Here is a 15,884-nt window from a genome sequence, read left to right as displayed (position 1 = left end):
AATTCCTCACTTATGTCAGTTTGTGAGATTGGAGCCCGGCAGACCATCTGAGGTGGATTTTTAGCAGCATTCCACAGTAATGCTTCAGTCTGGATGGATATTAACTGACATCTGATCAGAATTCACGGCATCATCCAGAATAGAAAGTCTACAGACTCCGGGGTCGCTTAACGCCACCGTCCCGTTTGCCCGCTGCGGGATCCGTGGCTCTCTTTTGTCTGCGTGGTGTCTATTGAACACACGCAATATTTAAGATGTGCTATTTGCACCCTTCGGTGCGCGCCTTTCCACCCGAATACCCGAAGGAAGAGAGCTTTTTGTGCGTTTTTACGCAGCGCCATGGCCAAAGACGATGAAAACAACGTTGCCATACATTGCATGCACATAATTTAACCATTAAATGAACCCTTAAACCCTTAAACATCATAATTCCATGACTGACTTATTGTGTTTAAGTATTTTCTGCCCCCACCAAACCAAATCTACAAAAAAGTAATTGCGTTTTTACGCAGCCTTCCGTTGAATAACTACAGTGTACGAGAACCCCGAATGAGCGGGTCAATAAATTATGCTAATCAGTCAGCACACCTCGGAGGCGGGTTGTTGCCGTAACGAGGGGAGGGGAGGGGGCATGGCTGCACCGCGGTGGAAAAGCTCTTGAGTGGCAACGCCGTCTCCACTGCATGCGCACTGCCCTCGTCTCTCCTTCTACTTGATCGTGCATTGTAGCAATTTCCTGTGCTGCGGACTACTGTGCAGCGAGCCAGCTCGGCGCAACAAGTTTGCAGGAACCGTCGGTGCAGGTGGACTTGTCTCGACTTCAGTGCTGCTCCACTGCGCTCATCCATCCGCCGCTGCCTCCACCCTCCCCACCCCACGGAGTCACTCTGCGTGAACGCCGCGTCGCGTCGCAAGCAGGCCGGCAGGCAGGAGGGCACACTTTCACACGCGCAAGAAAAACGCTGTACCAAAACATTCGTGACTCCGCGCCAAATGCCCAACAAGCGCGCGTGAGTTCGTACTTCGATGGAGATCGCGGAGGCAAGAGGAGCATCCAAGTGCGCGGAGAAGATGGAGAAAGAAGTGGCGCCTCAGAAGCGACAACGTTGCCGCACGACGGCGCTGAACATAATCTCGTCTTTATGCTCCGTGGCGTCCATCGCCTTTTGCATTCTCCTGAGCATTGACGCAGCTGACGTTAAGCACCGGGTCGTGGACTTGCAGAGCGGGAATGACGGGCGAACCCTTATCCGCGCTCCTGGCTACTCCGTGGATGATTTGAATTCATTGATCGACCGCAGAGTGGATGAGCTGATCTCTCAGGTAACGTTGGGTCTTGCGCTTGTTGATTGCTTGTGCGTTTTTGCTTGTGCCAACGTTTCAGAGACCTCAGCTGGTTTCATGTCATTCAAAGCGTCGTGGTCAAATGAATGAAACATGGTGTTCTTTCGACATTTTCAGCGCTCCTATGAGAATTTTGTCAAGATTCGGACTGCGCGACAAACATCCCCCGAATGCAACTGCCCTCCAGGTAAACAACTTACACCCCCCCCCCCCCCCACACACACACCTCCAAACCTATCCTGGGCATGTGTTTTTTTTTTTTGCTGCTGTGCTGGATTTGAAGCATGTTTCGGACTCGGTCCAGAGTTGAGGGGTTCTGGCCCGGGAGCTTTCCGAACAAGTCCTTAGTTTAATTCACGCAGCGTGTTGATAGTTCGTGGGGGTCCGGCGTGAAGACCGCAGACAGCTGACGGACCCTTACACTTAGCAGAGAGACATGCATTTAACAGGCAGTCTATACATAGAAGTGCTGAGAGGTTGTTTGACTTGTGGTGTTGTCTGCTCACTGGTCCTCTCGGAAGAAAAAAATAAAAAATTAAAAGAGAAAAAAAGCTGTTGAAGTTCACTTGAGCCGCCAGTAGATGGAAACGTTACTTTCTCCAGTCGGAGTTCGCGTTCTGGTTCATTTTAGGGAGTCAACTTTATTCTTCAGGGTCTCTCAAGGATGTTGGAGGAGAGGCTGCACAATTTGTGCTGTGACGTCCCACTTTCTTTCCTGAACTTTAAATCAAACCATTGGATTTATGCTGTGCGTCACCGAGAGACGTCTTGTTGCTGCCCCTTAATACATGAAGAGAATGAGGAAAATACATGTTATACATAAAATAACCCTGCAGGTGTTTTCTGCAATCGCCATAGAGTAGAATGCAGGTCTAAAGTAAAGGGCAGGTAGAAATGTCAATAAATCCATAAAGTTATATTAGTCTTCAATAACAAATAATTGTTCTGTTGCTGGTCAAATAACTAATATGGTCTTGGTTAAATAAAATCCATGAAAATCCAACATTTCTTGCATAACCTGAATTACCTAACAAAGTGTCCCTTAATGGATTGATTTTTAACTAGCATACTAAATACACCATTTTAAACCCATTAGATGAAAAATGCAGGACTCAAAAGGGAAATCTTTTAACTAATTAAAAGCTGACGTCTTAGAGATCTATGGTTTACTTTTAGGAATGTAAGGGTGGTCATTTCATTAGAATTCCGCCAGGTGTATGTATACTTGCAGCGTTTGCTCATAGTATTTTAGTTTTTATATTCCTCAAAAATATCTCCAAGGTCACTGACAAGCATCAGAATAAGAATACCAAAGGTTTGCCAAACAGGATCCCCAGCCCCTCTTAATCTGGATCAAATCCGAATATAACGTATCACATTACCTTTTTGTGAATGAAAAATCAGTGCAGTGTTTTTTTTACAACTTGTCCAACTCCAATGCGGAGGGATCTGGCCATATCACAGCTTCAGTAAGCTCCAGCTGGGAATGTAATGCAGAGTGTGATCACACTGTACATGACCCCTCCGGAGAGGTCGTGGTTGTGAGATTGTCCATGAACCTTTGGATGGACAATCCAGGTGTTGGAAAGAATCTGTGGATTGAAGGATTGAAGTGTCCTTGGGGCAGGATGCTGAATCTGTACTGAATCCAGGGATTGCTCTGTCGTTGATCTTCACCTGTGACCTCTCTGTAGGGGGGACGGGACAACCAGATTGTCCAACAGATTCATGCAGTAATGCCTTTTTAAAAGGATCATAACATCTATCCAAATCAGAGATTGGTGAAAGAAGAAACAAGGCTGGTGAAAGTATCAATCTGCAAATCTGCAATCCAAATTTTTTACTCTTGGTTAGTGGTTTATCAATAGCGACTGAGTGGAAACGCCCCTGTTGATGAGACACGTACTGGAAGTATCGACCATAACGAGGCTCTCCCAATCATGCTGCTCTCTGTTCTCGATCCATTATGTATGTCTGCTATTTATTTTCTCTCCCATCACATAACTGTACATGGCGGAAACATAACAATGAACACATTACACGTCGAATGAAGCGTGGCGCCCCCCCCAAAAGAGCCAAGGCGGCACGGAGTTGAGTCTTGGGAGCTGGGGCACTTTCGGATGTGATTTACATTTTTTTTTCATGTCCAGTTTTTAAATTATTTATATTTCTGGTCACGTAACGGTACATCAAGCGCATAAAAGTCTGTCTTTTAATATTCAATGTTCAGTGTATTACACATGCAGTTTACTTTGTTAATGCTTCGGAGTAAGCCCCTTTTAGCCCCAAGTCTTTTATTTGAATGCTGAATGGAATCACTCAATAGTTATCCTCCCTTCTATCTATGAGACAGCCCGTGGCTCAGATGGGGCTTTTTTTTTTTCCTCAGGAGGACTGTAATGTTCTTTTCACAGCCTTAATTTTATTGCTGTCAAGGAAGATGGAGGGGTTTGCAAAGACAGAGCAATAGTCCATATAACTTCAGGATGTTTTATAGGTTGCTTCTGAATCTTAAGAAGTTTGCACCATCTTAATCAAAGAGAGCCCCTGAATTTAAAGCATACTGTATTTATTTTTGATTGATGATGGCGAAGCTTAATTTCTGTGGCCATTTGTCATTCTAACAGTGCCAGGCACTGCTGCCATTTGGCGCTCGGGTTGTTGGCCTGTGAGTGACTTGAGCGCCATAGCAGTGACTGGTTCTGGCGAATGGGACGGCGACGCGCTGTACAGTCAGCAAGCACTGGTGCTCTTTCCTGGTTATACGTCTCAAACTCTCCTCTCCTAGATCCCACTTTTTCTACCACATTTCCCAGAATTTCTCACTTTAAAAACCCGGCCAAAGTGCTCTTAAGAAAACATGCAATGTGCAGGACGCCACTGCCTTCACCACAGAGGTTTCACAATAAAAACAGAAGCAAGTGCAGCGATGTTTGTCAACTTCAGATTAGATTCAATTCAGCTGGCAAATCAGCCCTCGCAATTCTCCACCTTCATCACTTCTTTTCAACTCGCCGTGCCAACGCTGGAATCCACTCCCCCTTTCCGCCGGACACGGTGTGCAGTCCCAGAGGCCTGATACAGTTACAGTTGTGCCAATCCCCCCCCCACCTTCTCTCCAAGATAGCCTCAACTCAATGGGCAACTGGTAATTAATCACTGACAGCTTTTGAATTTCTCCCTCTGTGTGGTTCGGTGCTGGGAGGTGCCCTAATGGCCATGTAATTACTGAGTGCTAGGTAAAGCTAAGCAGACATCCAGGTAGCTACTGCAGGCCAGCTGCTTCTGCTTACGTGACTCTGGTTGAGCTGCCTCCGTGAGGCCGGAGAGAGGCGAACGCTGCGGCCTGGGAAGCGGTGCCCGGGAGGCATCGGCGAACGGGCAATTAGGATTTTGATTGCGGTTGTATTGCTTAAAATGGTATATACATGTAAATCAGGAGCTGTAATGTTCTCCAGCCGGTGAAAAATGAGTCATTCAGCTCTTGCTTTTGAACCCGTCCCGATATATTAGCATAATGGGATTTATCACTATTGAATCATCAGATGCGCTGCGTTTTCTCGAATATGCAATCCTCAAAGCAGGATTATTGTAAAGGGCACGGCGCCGCAAATAGCACAGATGGTCCCTTTATACTTTTTTGACACAGCACGTTTTAATGGAAGATGATGAGGCCTGCCAGTTGAAAGCACTGGTAATGAGTTTGATTGTGGGTTTTGAAAGGGTGGCACACTTTTTTTTTCTTCTTCTCCTTTTTACAGTGCATTAACCTGAGGGGATGCTATGAGTGGACAGGGTTTTTCTATGAACTGGGATGGACGGACGGACAACAGCACTCTGCTGGGAGTTTGCGAACCTCGGGCCGGGGAGGGAGGGAGGGAGGGAGAGCAGAATGAAATGCTCGTGCCCAGTGGTTCCTCACATGTGTCCTTGGATGTTTCCTGGCGGTGATCCTCCCCATCGGCATTTGTGTGGAATAATGTAACGTAGGAAGCTTGGAGATCCTGTCTTGGCTTCGTCTACGGTTATGGACTTGGAATTAAATGAATGGGTTTCCATCACCACAACCTAACGGCGCACCCCGCAAATGAATAAAATAATTGTCTCCTGTTTTTATTTGACATGCATTTGCTCCAAAAATAGGCTGCGTTCGTCAGGGAATGAATGTTTTTTCCCCTTCGGGTTGATTGCAGATTTAGCATCCGCAAAGCAGTTGGACGGTGACACCTCAAACTGCCACAGGTGGAGCAAAAAGGGCTCTGGTGTGGTTTTAGGTTTTTCTGTCAATGGGTGTTTGAGTGTGCGCACTTTTTCTTTTTGAGGTTCATTTTGTTGAGGGCAATACAATATCACCCTCCCTTCCAGCACCCTGTAACCTGCAGTGCAAAGGGGGGGGTGGGGGGAAGCACTGGTGTCAGTTGCCCTTGATGCTCTTCTTTCTCAGGATCCGGTGCTTCTCTGTCAGCGCTGGGTGGCAAAATCCGACACAAAAGAGGGCTCACAACCTCTCCGCCTCGTCTGCTGGGTGTCCTCTGACACTGGACTCAAAAGTTGTACTGAAGTCTCCTTTGTGAAGGCTTCAGTTCACCCCCTCCCCCCCCCCCTCCCCCCAATATTCAAAGAGACAAGGGGGACTTCTTCCGATGAGACACCCTTGCGTAACAGCTGGTCTTGTGTTCGATACTGATTGACTGCCCGTGGCCAGTGAACGTCTCGTCAGAAGGGTTCCTTGTGGAGTCGTGGACCTCTAGCAGCACCGTGGCGCTGTTTATCCGGTGGGTCCCGCTTCCCTTGATCTTGTGTGGGTAAAGGGGTGCACACAGCTGCCTGTGGTTTCACAGTACGCCACTGACCTGCAGGTGCCAGCTGGTGAACATGAAAAAAAAAAAAGTCTTTCAAACATAACCTGTTATAATAATTCAGAAATAAATATACATATATTTGTAAAGCACTTTTGGCCTGCTGTCAATCTACAGTCAATGTTCATTTACAAAACCAGGGTCTGTCATCCATTTCAAATCAGCAGTGAAGCACCACGATGGCAGCATTCACCCCTGCAAGGGACATTTTAGGGTTCAACACAGGCAAAGAGAACAAGGAACCCCTGAGGCGCGGCCCACATGCTCTCCCAACCCTCCCCCCCCCCCCTCCCCCTGCCCCACTGCCTGTGGCTTTGTGCCCCAGGCCACTCAGCCCTAGCAGACATGGAGGATGGGGGCTAGGGGCACAGATGCTGCTGCTCTGCACTCCATCAGCCTAATAGAAACAGGCACTACAAAAAAAACAACTGACTGGTGTGTGTAAAAAGAAAGCAAAAAAAAAGCGTTGGGACATGCCATGTCAGGAAGCTGTAATTATGCCAACATGCGCCTGACATGCAAACTATGGTTAATAGGGTCTTACCGTGAAAACAATGCATGGATGGGATTTGCGGTGTCTGTATATTTTAAATTTGTGTGTGTATGCGTCATTAACTTTAATTCAAATCGGTCAGAGTGAAGCATTGGCTTCATTTTATGACAAATTATTAAGTTCAAGAACAGCTCACCTTTACGTCAAGGAATTTTTCATTTAGGTCTAAACCCGCGAGGCATTGCAGGGAAATTATTTTTCATTTTATTGGAGAGTGGAATGGAAACTTATATTTCATGTTTTTAGAGTCCTTCCAAAGAATTTGAATTTAACTTACAACCCCAACAGAATATTACTAACTTTAAAGCAAATCTTCACGATGCATCCAATTTGAATTTATTTTATGTTACTGAAACATATGTTTTCACAATGCCCACAATCAATACTCTGAAGTGAAAATGAGAAATTGCTTCCTTCTACAGATGATGACATCCCACTATATGTGATAACTGGACCGTTCTTTTGATTGGTCTGTATAAAGAAAACTAAGTTTTTCATTTCTTTGAAGTTCAATCACAAAGCACTTAAAATATCCATGCATATCTATTTTATATTCTTATACTCTGTGATTTAAGGGCTCCTTAAAGAAAATTTAAAATAATCTAGTTAAGGCTTTTGTGAGAACAGCTATATCTAAATTATATTATGAATCTGTTTGCTTGCATTCCTTTTATGTTCCATCTTTAATCCAGTTCATGTTTCTAAACTAATGTAATGCCAGGCCTGTGCCGACCTTTTTTTTTTACGACTCTACGCTCACGCCAGCGTCACTTTGCTATGAATTGTGGGAAATTCCTTTGGGCAAAGTCTGCAGAAATGTAGACTTCCGGAAAGGGTTCTTAAAGGGCTCACAGGCCTAATCCCAGTGTCACACGGGGTTTAGGACTGTCCCACTGTCAAATCATCGAGCGCCGGGGGACTCTTTGGCACACATTTCGTCCCACTCGATTATTGACTTCTGTTTAATGTCCATGGTCTGAAGCAATATATATCAGTCTACACCCTGACGCAGCACTGGCACTCGTCCTCTCGGAGGATTTATTCGTGCTGGTTGCCAAACGTGCATTGACGCTAACATTTCGCTGTGCCCTCTTTTTCAATTTTCAAACCGTTTAATCTCAGCAAAAACAAGCACGGCAATCCCTCAAGCTACCCAAAGACAAGCGGGCATTTCTCAAAGTGGAAAAAAGTGATGGAGTCAAGCACGGCCTGCTCAGCGGCCGGCCACATGATGCATGCTCCCAGACTCCCTTGGGGACGCCACCAACATGTTGGAGTCAAAGAGACCCAGACGTTCCAAATGGTTGCTGTTGGTGTCCATGGTGTTTGTCAGTGAAAGGGACCCTCTCGCTCCCCCTCCCCGTCCCCTCCAGTCTTCGGGTTTAAGATACAAGTCTTGCTTGAGGCGTTGTGGGCTTGTTCAGTGCCCGACTTCTCACCACCGTGACTTGTGCTGTTTCAGAATCAGAAAACATCTGGTATGTTGGACATTGACACGGTGATTGGTGCATACGTTGAAGAAAGGGGAATAATGTACAATTGAATTAACATTAGAATATAAAAGGGATATAAAATGATAAAGTACACTATTGAAAGTGTCCAATGTGTTTTGAGTCAGTCACACTAGACCCCGACGGGAAGAAACCGTGAGGTCTTGGTCCTGATGGACCTCAGCCTCCTGCCAAATGGAAGGGACCAAAAACAGTGTTTGTCCGTGGTTGAGAGAGACTTTTTTCAGCCCTCTCTCCCTTTCTCGTAGCTTAATGTGACCTGAAATACGAGCCACGCTTTAGATCTGTGCGTATGTGCACCCACAAACGCGCTGTCGCACACCCGCAACTGGATCGCAAAATGCGTGAGTGGAAGCCACTCACGTGCAGCGCTGCGTGACTGTCTTTCGTTGCTGCGCTTTTGAAACGTGTTCTATTACAAGTGGAAAAGTTTCTTTTTCATATGGTGGTTTGATGAATTGAATTTTCTGAATTTAAGGGAGCGAACCCACAAATAAATGGATTGTAGTGCGTCATGTTCAATTTTCTCAACAAGCTGTGATGTTAACAGTGTGATGTGGTTTACTAATCAAGCCTTATTTATTTATTTTTTTCTTTTGGGTATTTTCCTCCAGAATTAATGAATACATATTTTGATTTTTCCCCCCCTTGGCATGCAATTAATCGAGAACAAGCAATTAGACCATTTTGTTTAAACAAACGATACAGTGCCCGGGGAAGTGGAAGGCTGCCTGGCATACCTGGGAACGTACATGCATGTGCGTGAAGATGAATTGATATGCAGAGAGTTGCCTCATGGTCTGGTTGTAGCACAGACAGTCTCGCTTTGGGAGGCCCCTCCCCTTGTATCTGATGAAGAAGAGGGTAGAACCAGCTGTGTAAGCCCCAGCTAAGGCCCAGAAAACCAAGCGCTGAGGCAGACAACCCTATGCACTTTAATTTAATTGAGCCGTCATTTGATACGGCCGAGGCAGGCTAGACGGCTAGTTAAATTGTAATTTTCGACAGCTTGATGAATGGAGCTGATTCCCCGCCTGGCTGCCTGGAAACAGGTTGTCTTATTTCCATCTTTCGTCGGGGACCCTGTGGCATAAGACCGACGTCAACTGTGCTTGAATTTCGAACGTCATTCGCTTGTTCTATTGTGGACCGGTTTGGATTGTGAGCTATATGAATATAGTATATATACTATATGAATATATTGAACATATACTATAAGTGTGTTTAGAGTTGTGTGAGAGGCTTGCACATGAAATAATTTACCTAAACAATGATTGTGAAATCATAGTTTAGGAACTGGACTGAGCGCGGCTCGTTTCTTTGTGATATTGCATATTTTAAGCGGTGTGGGGGGTTAGGCCTTATTTTCTCCGATAAGAGAGGAATAGATTAAACATTTTTCCATGCCGTGAGATTATATATTTAACAGGAACTTGCAGTATAGCTGGTCATAAAACGGTCTCAATTTGAAATGACTGCCTTTTTATTATGACCCAAATCGTTTTATATCTTTTCATTATTTTGATCATTTGAAATTGAAAAAGGGCCTTAAATATACATGTAATTGCTACATTCAAGTCATGCGCACACACATACACACACACACACACACACTGAAAAAAACATACACAGCTTGGATCTGTGTTTTTGTACAGTATGTTTCGCCTTGACTTGAAAGGTTTTTTTTGATGTATTTCTTTCTAATGTAACCCCCAGAAATGATGACGCCAGCTAAGAATATTGCTCCTTGGGATTTGGAAGTAATGGTAGATGAGAGAACAGCTGTTACATGTGGTAAATCAAAGAACATTAGTCTAAATATTACCATATAATAAAACTGCCACCGTTGTCATTGTACCTTTTTTTTTTTCTTTTCTTTTTTTAACCGAAAGCCTGGCAGGTGTAGCCACAAAAAAGGCCCAGTAAACCTGCAAAATCCCTCTATGCTTGATTCAAATGAGCGCGTGTAGTCAGTATAAACTCAGACAAGTGGTCAGAAGAATTGAAATACTTCTACCAATTTAAAGTTAAGCCTGTTTTCCCTTGTTTCAGAGCCCACCGCTAAAGATGGATTATTTCAGTTGATGATGCCATTCATCTGGATTCATGCTGCTCACTCTGAGGTCGATGACTTGTTTTTGGGAATTCATGCACTGCTGTGTATTAGATTTTAATGACTCGGGCAAACTGAGAGGAAATGTTACGGGATTGTAAATCAGAACTCCTCATGCATATGTTATACATTTTCTTTGCAAACATAACAGTATAATGATAAGTTCTGCGGAATTTGTCATCCAAATAATGAAAAAACAGGGAGTCAGCAAAGTTTCAATTAAAGGGTTCTACATTCTAGTACTTAGATGAAGGCATTCATTTATATTGATTTCTCAGGCCGTGACCCATATGTTCCTGTGAAAACGCATTTTCTTTTTATATGCGTTCATCTCAACTATGTGCTTTTTGTGTGATAATCCATCTTCTCGAGTGACAGTTTCAGAAGAGTTTCGAACATTTGGACCACGTCTGTTTTGTTGTAGCTTACATTTACCATCGAGCATATAGTTGCTGACAACGTACTTTCGTTTCAGATTAGGGGATCCATTAATCATGGAAAGAAATGTGATCTTTTTAGGTGGAATCATCTGCCAACGAATATAATACAATGGTGCGCTGAAATATATACGTTGAAATTGGTTGTCCTCCGTTGACTCTCCCGTTTGTCTCCGTACCAATCAACATGACATCCTGCAAGGCTTTGTCTGGCTCCAGGTTAAGGAGCTACCTCAAATGAGCTGTGCTACTATCTTTTAAGTGGTGTAGTTGCCACTGAGTTACAAGGTTAACGTCTCAACATGATCGTCAGTGTCGGTATGCCGGCTTGAGCCGGAAGGGCCATTTATTTCCTGCAGAGCAGTGCACTTACCACCTGCTGTGTCAGCTGCAGGGCGCTTCAGGTGGAGCATGCGCCGGATCAATTCAACACATGCCAGAGATTCCAAGCGCATAACTGACTGGAGGTGTTGAAATCTATAGTAGTAGTATCCAAGGATATTTGGTTGTTCTATGCTAAGTAGTATGCGCTGCTAAATTTTGCTTAATTGCAGCCATCCCGGCTCCTTAACTTTGAATGCACTGTAAATGTTTATTGTCTCATAAGTATGGCCCCCCCAAGTGATTTCACTGGTCGTGCACGGACTAATGCATAGTCTGAGGCAGCAGTAGCAGCAGATTGACCAGAGTTGGTGGGAATATTGACTGAGCGAAGACACCACACCACTGGGTAATCACGACTTGAGGTGTTTGTTGTCAAGGTTTAACGCCAATTGTCCGTTTCTGTTTAAAGAAAAGGTTGTAGGTGATTCTTGACTCTGCATAACTCATACTGTTCTCTGTGCTGAACAGCAAAAGATGTGCAGAATCACCATGCCCTTGACCTTCAAAACCAATTACCGCCCCAGAATCCTCCCTGCCTCTGCTGCCACTGTTCCGCATTGGAGCCCTTTTTAATAGCCGTAGGTAAATAATTACAGAGAAGAAACGCAACTTTACATGGTGTGCATTTTAGCTGGTTAAATGCATCATTACATGTCAGTAGTTTGAACTTGCCACAGCATTTTTTATGCCTGGAGTGAGATGGTGACCAGATTAGTTCAATTTCCCCCTACTGCCAAAGCATGTGTGATATCAATTTAAGGAGTATAGAACACTTTACAAACACACTGCACCCAAATTGACTATTGGATTTCGGCCTCAGCGTGCAGTTTCTGTCAGCTTCAACATGCTTTTTCGCTTTCATGTGACATAATAAACGAGAGGGTAAGTCTTGCACACTTTCAGGTTCCCCAACGTAATGGACTCAATGGCGTACTTGTTATTCTTTAAGGCAGTTATTTATGCACTATTCGCTATCCCACCTATGAACTTGGAGTCACTTATTGAGGTGGAGGTCAGTTGGCAGAAGCATGTGCATTACTGCAAACGTCAGGTCCCAATAACACAAGGGTGTAGGGTTCGTTTGAGTGAGAACGGGGGAATAACACGACGTAACTCAAGATTTGAACCCAGGAAATACACAGTCCCAGAAGAGGTGAGGCACTCTAGCTTGTGAATGTCACACCCGTAAATCTACATCTTTCCAGCCCCAAAACTAGCTGTAGGATAGGACTATGCTGCGGAGTTGAATGCAGTGATATAGTTGTTATAGCAAGTCACTGCTGAGGTAGATATTAAGGAACAAGTAACCCTTTGGCTTTTCATCGTGAAATCAAGATCCCCTGAAACCCATCCCATCCCTTTTTTTACACTTTCTGCGCCCGTGTTGTGTTGGGCTGGTGGTGGCATGACGCTCCCTCTGAGAGGTGGTGCCTGAGGCTGGGCGCGGTGCTGACACAGGTCAGAGCTGCAGCGTTTTAGGTTGCAAACTTTCTGCATTGGACATAACATTCAGCAGGCTTTGCTGAATGCATTCATTTTGAAGTAGCCTGCGTACATTCATTCATTATATTTGTTGAGCTGGATGGAGATCAGTGCTCCAATATTTGACAGGTTTTGGGGTTTGTTTTTATTTGTGGTTACGTACTGGCTTGTAAGACTTGCACACTGAGGGGGCAAAGATGGGTTGCAAGTGCAAAGGGGGGCAACGCTCGATGGCTTACGAGAGAATAAAAATGTATTCGCACTCCATTTCTTCATAGTTTGCTGACACTCCCATTCTGGGTAGAGTGCTCCCCTCAGGCCTGTTCTCGGATTAGCGTGCTGCGGCCAAAGTCAACACGGCTGGAAGCGGAGAAACGGCTTCCCTCATTTGCACCAAGACGGCTAATACCTCGCTAGATCTGGTGTCAGTCTGAGAATATTTTTATTCTTTTGGTGTTGAACGAAGTTAAGTCAAAAAAAAATGTTGTGCTGGAAGAGGTGCCTTAAGAGATGATGAGAAGGAAAAGCTCTAGGAAAAAAAAGTCAAGACAAATTTTCGTTTGTATGATGGCTCACAACATTTAAAGACAAATATATCCATTGAGCAAACCTTCCAACTGAGGCCAACTGGACAATGTACAGTGTTTGTATGTGCTCATAAGATGTCATCCATGTGATTGTGTTCCTGTACAATTGACCCCTCTGGTTGTCACACATGGATAAAGCCCTCTGCAGGAAACTTGTAATGGCATTTAGAGTTTTACGTCCACATTACAGAGGCCACAACGGAAGGGTAATAGGTTTTAAATGAGGCAAATTCCTTGTATTAAAGGTTACGCAAAAGTCACCGAAAACATCATAAAGGCACTGCTTGCCATCCCTTGATGTCAAAATTGGGTCAGTGTTCAAGGCCCTTTCCAACCCACCGGCGCTTAATTGCCATGTGCTGAAGAATTTCCCACGTGCCCACAAACCAGTCGAGTCTGGTGCGGCCTAATAATTGTTCGCTCAAATCGCCTCTTTGTGTTGCTGTCTACACTCAGACCGCCAGGATTTTTTTTTTTTTTCTTCCCCCTGCTGCACTCTTAAAATGAGATCTCCCCATGCTTTCTATGATGGCTCAGAAGTGGACATTGCAAAAATATTCCCTAATTGACGGGGGTTATCTACCCAAACGGCCACTGCATAAATGTCCCGTCTAGCTGTTTGATTGCTAGCAGGAGCAAAGCGGCCTTTTACAAGCAATCTCTGACTCATAGGGATTTATCCCTTCCTCCACCAACAGGGCCCCTCCTCTGCTCCGTCCAATCGCCTCTTTATCCTGCTCAAAGGCGCTCTGCAGTCAATGAGAGGAGCATGGGGAGGCAAGCCGTTTAGGGCCTAGAGCTATTTACTTGATTTATCGACTGGGTGAGACAAAAAAGTGACCAAAATTAAGCAGCATTGACAAACAAAAACAGATTGGCGGTGGAAAGAACTCTTGGTTTTTAAGTGGTGCAGCCTCTGCGTGCCCTGCTATTATGGATCCCTCATGAGAGGGTTCAGGTCACTGGATCCCTCATCAAACAGCCCTTGGAAACAGGAGTTATTCAGATTTTTAAGAAAAAAAGGGAAACAAACAAGGTTTATAGCATGCTGTGTCAGGAAAATAGTTTACTGTGATGCTCCAGGATGATAAATTATTTAAATGTCTTTGGAGGCCACAATAAATGGTCGATGAAAACGGCGTTCCTTTTGAGAGTTTTGCCGTCTCTGTATAGCAGGCTGTGATTATGGTAAATGGTACACAGTTTAATCAGCTGTGACAAAATGTCATGGCCCCGAAAATCGCAAATTTGTCAGCGCGTTTTCTCGCCAGTGAGCGCGGTGTATCCGTGTGGCTTGTAACGTTTGGTATTGTCTAGCTAGCTGTGATTCTACCTGCACTAGCTCCATCCATCAGAAGCTTCTGAAACTCTAAACTTCCGCCGGAGATGAAGCGGGTCACGTTTTTGCTCAATATTGATGTCTTAAAATATTGAATACGTCAGCCAGGTCTGGTAGCTTGTTTGGAACGTTGCGTGCGTATTGAAATTCAAGCTCATTTCAGACGGACTGCTGGCACGGCTCCTAGTTCTCACCAAGAAAGCAGCCCCTGTCAGACTCCCCAAAACCCGGCACCGGAGACGAAACAGAGAAGTGTGTGTGTGTGTGTGTGTGCACGTGTGTCTATTTGCCGTGTGTGCACCCGTGATGCGTCATAGTGACATTTCCAAACCGGTGGCGGTGAAAGTAAGGCCGCTAACCTCAGCAGGTGTGGGGGGGGGGGGGGGGCGGGGGGGCTACTGCCCTGGGAGCAAGGGAGGTCTGCATCCCTTCAACCCCGGGCCACGCGGTCAGATGATCCAGGAGAAGTCAATATTTGCAGTCGGTATCAAAGCCGTTCCTGTTTTTGTGTCAAAAACCTGGCTGAACAGAAGCGAGCTTGTGTTTGGATGTTTAACCCGCGTAATGTTATGTGGAATTAGCCTAAACCTTCTTTTAGGATGTAGTGGGTGATATTTTGTCCTGTGTGTCTGGCATTATGTTGATGTTAGACGCACTCACTTCTTAGTAGTTCCGAGTCCGTTATTTACAATGAATGAATACCAAAACCTCCAAGTGAAATGCAGACACCAAACCTGTCAATAATATTGCTTTTATTCATTTAAAAATCTGTGTCTAAACTTACAATTTGTGTTCTTCTTTGGCCACAGTGGAACCCCAGAAATAAAGCCCCACAACCCCAGAGGCATTTTCCAATATTTCTACGGCTTTACTTTCAGTTTATTCTTCTTTGTATGTAATTTTGTTCAGGAATCTTCAACCAATACCAATTTTTCAGTCTACGCTTATATTTCAAAGGCAATGCTTTGTTCGTAGCATCTCTTCTCTTCGGCCATTTACTTTTTGTAAACCGAGCGCACATTTTAAATTCAAGGCATTCACAGGAGACCAGACTGCACTGGTGTCTGGGTTCGTCCCTCCCTGTCTCTTAAAAGTGTGTGGAAAAACACTTATACACTTTTGCTTTGATATGCAATGTGTGCAGAGGGGTTCCATCAGAGCCTCTCTCATGTGGTCGGCTGCTCGTGCCCGACTGCTCATTGAAATCATCCTCTCACGGCACTCCAAGACGAGACTGTGTCTTGACTCCATCGCAGTGAATGTTTCTCGAGTTTA

The 15,884-nt window shown here is 44.8% G+C and overlaps 1 protein-coding gene across 1 annotated transcript in view; it reads left to right on the top strand.

Moving 5' to 3' along the window:
* The first annotated feature begins 644 nt into the window (after positions 1-644).
* LOC119222380 (collagen alpha-1(XXV) chain) overlaps positions 645-15,884 on the top strand; it is a 117,046-nt gene continuing 101,806 nt past the window's right edge. The window contains exons 1-2 of the mRNA XM_037478989.2: positions 645-1,323; positions 1,462-1,531. Coding sequence (XP_037334886.1) covers positions 1,027-1,323; positions 1,462-1,531 — 367 coding nt within the window. The 5' untranslated portion in view covers positions 645-1,026. The remainder of the gene's footprint in view (positions 1,324-1,461; positions 1,532-15,884) is intronic.

The sequence above is a fragment of the Pungitius pungitius genome, chromosome 1 (assembly GCF_949316345.1).
Source record: "Pungitius pungitius chromosome 1, fPunPun2.1, whole genome shotgun sequence".
Lineage (NCBI taxonomy): Eukaryota > Metazoa > Chordata > Actinopteri > Perciformes > Gasterosteidae > Pungitius > Pungitius pungitius.
The sequence above is the reverse complement of the archived record's forward strand: the minus strand, read 5'-3'. Positions and strand labels throughout refer to the sequence as shown.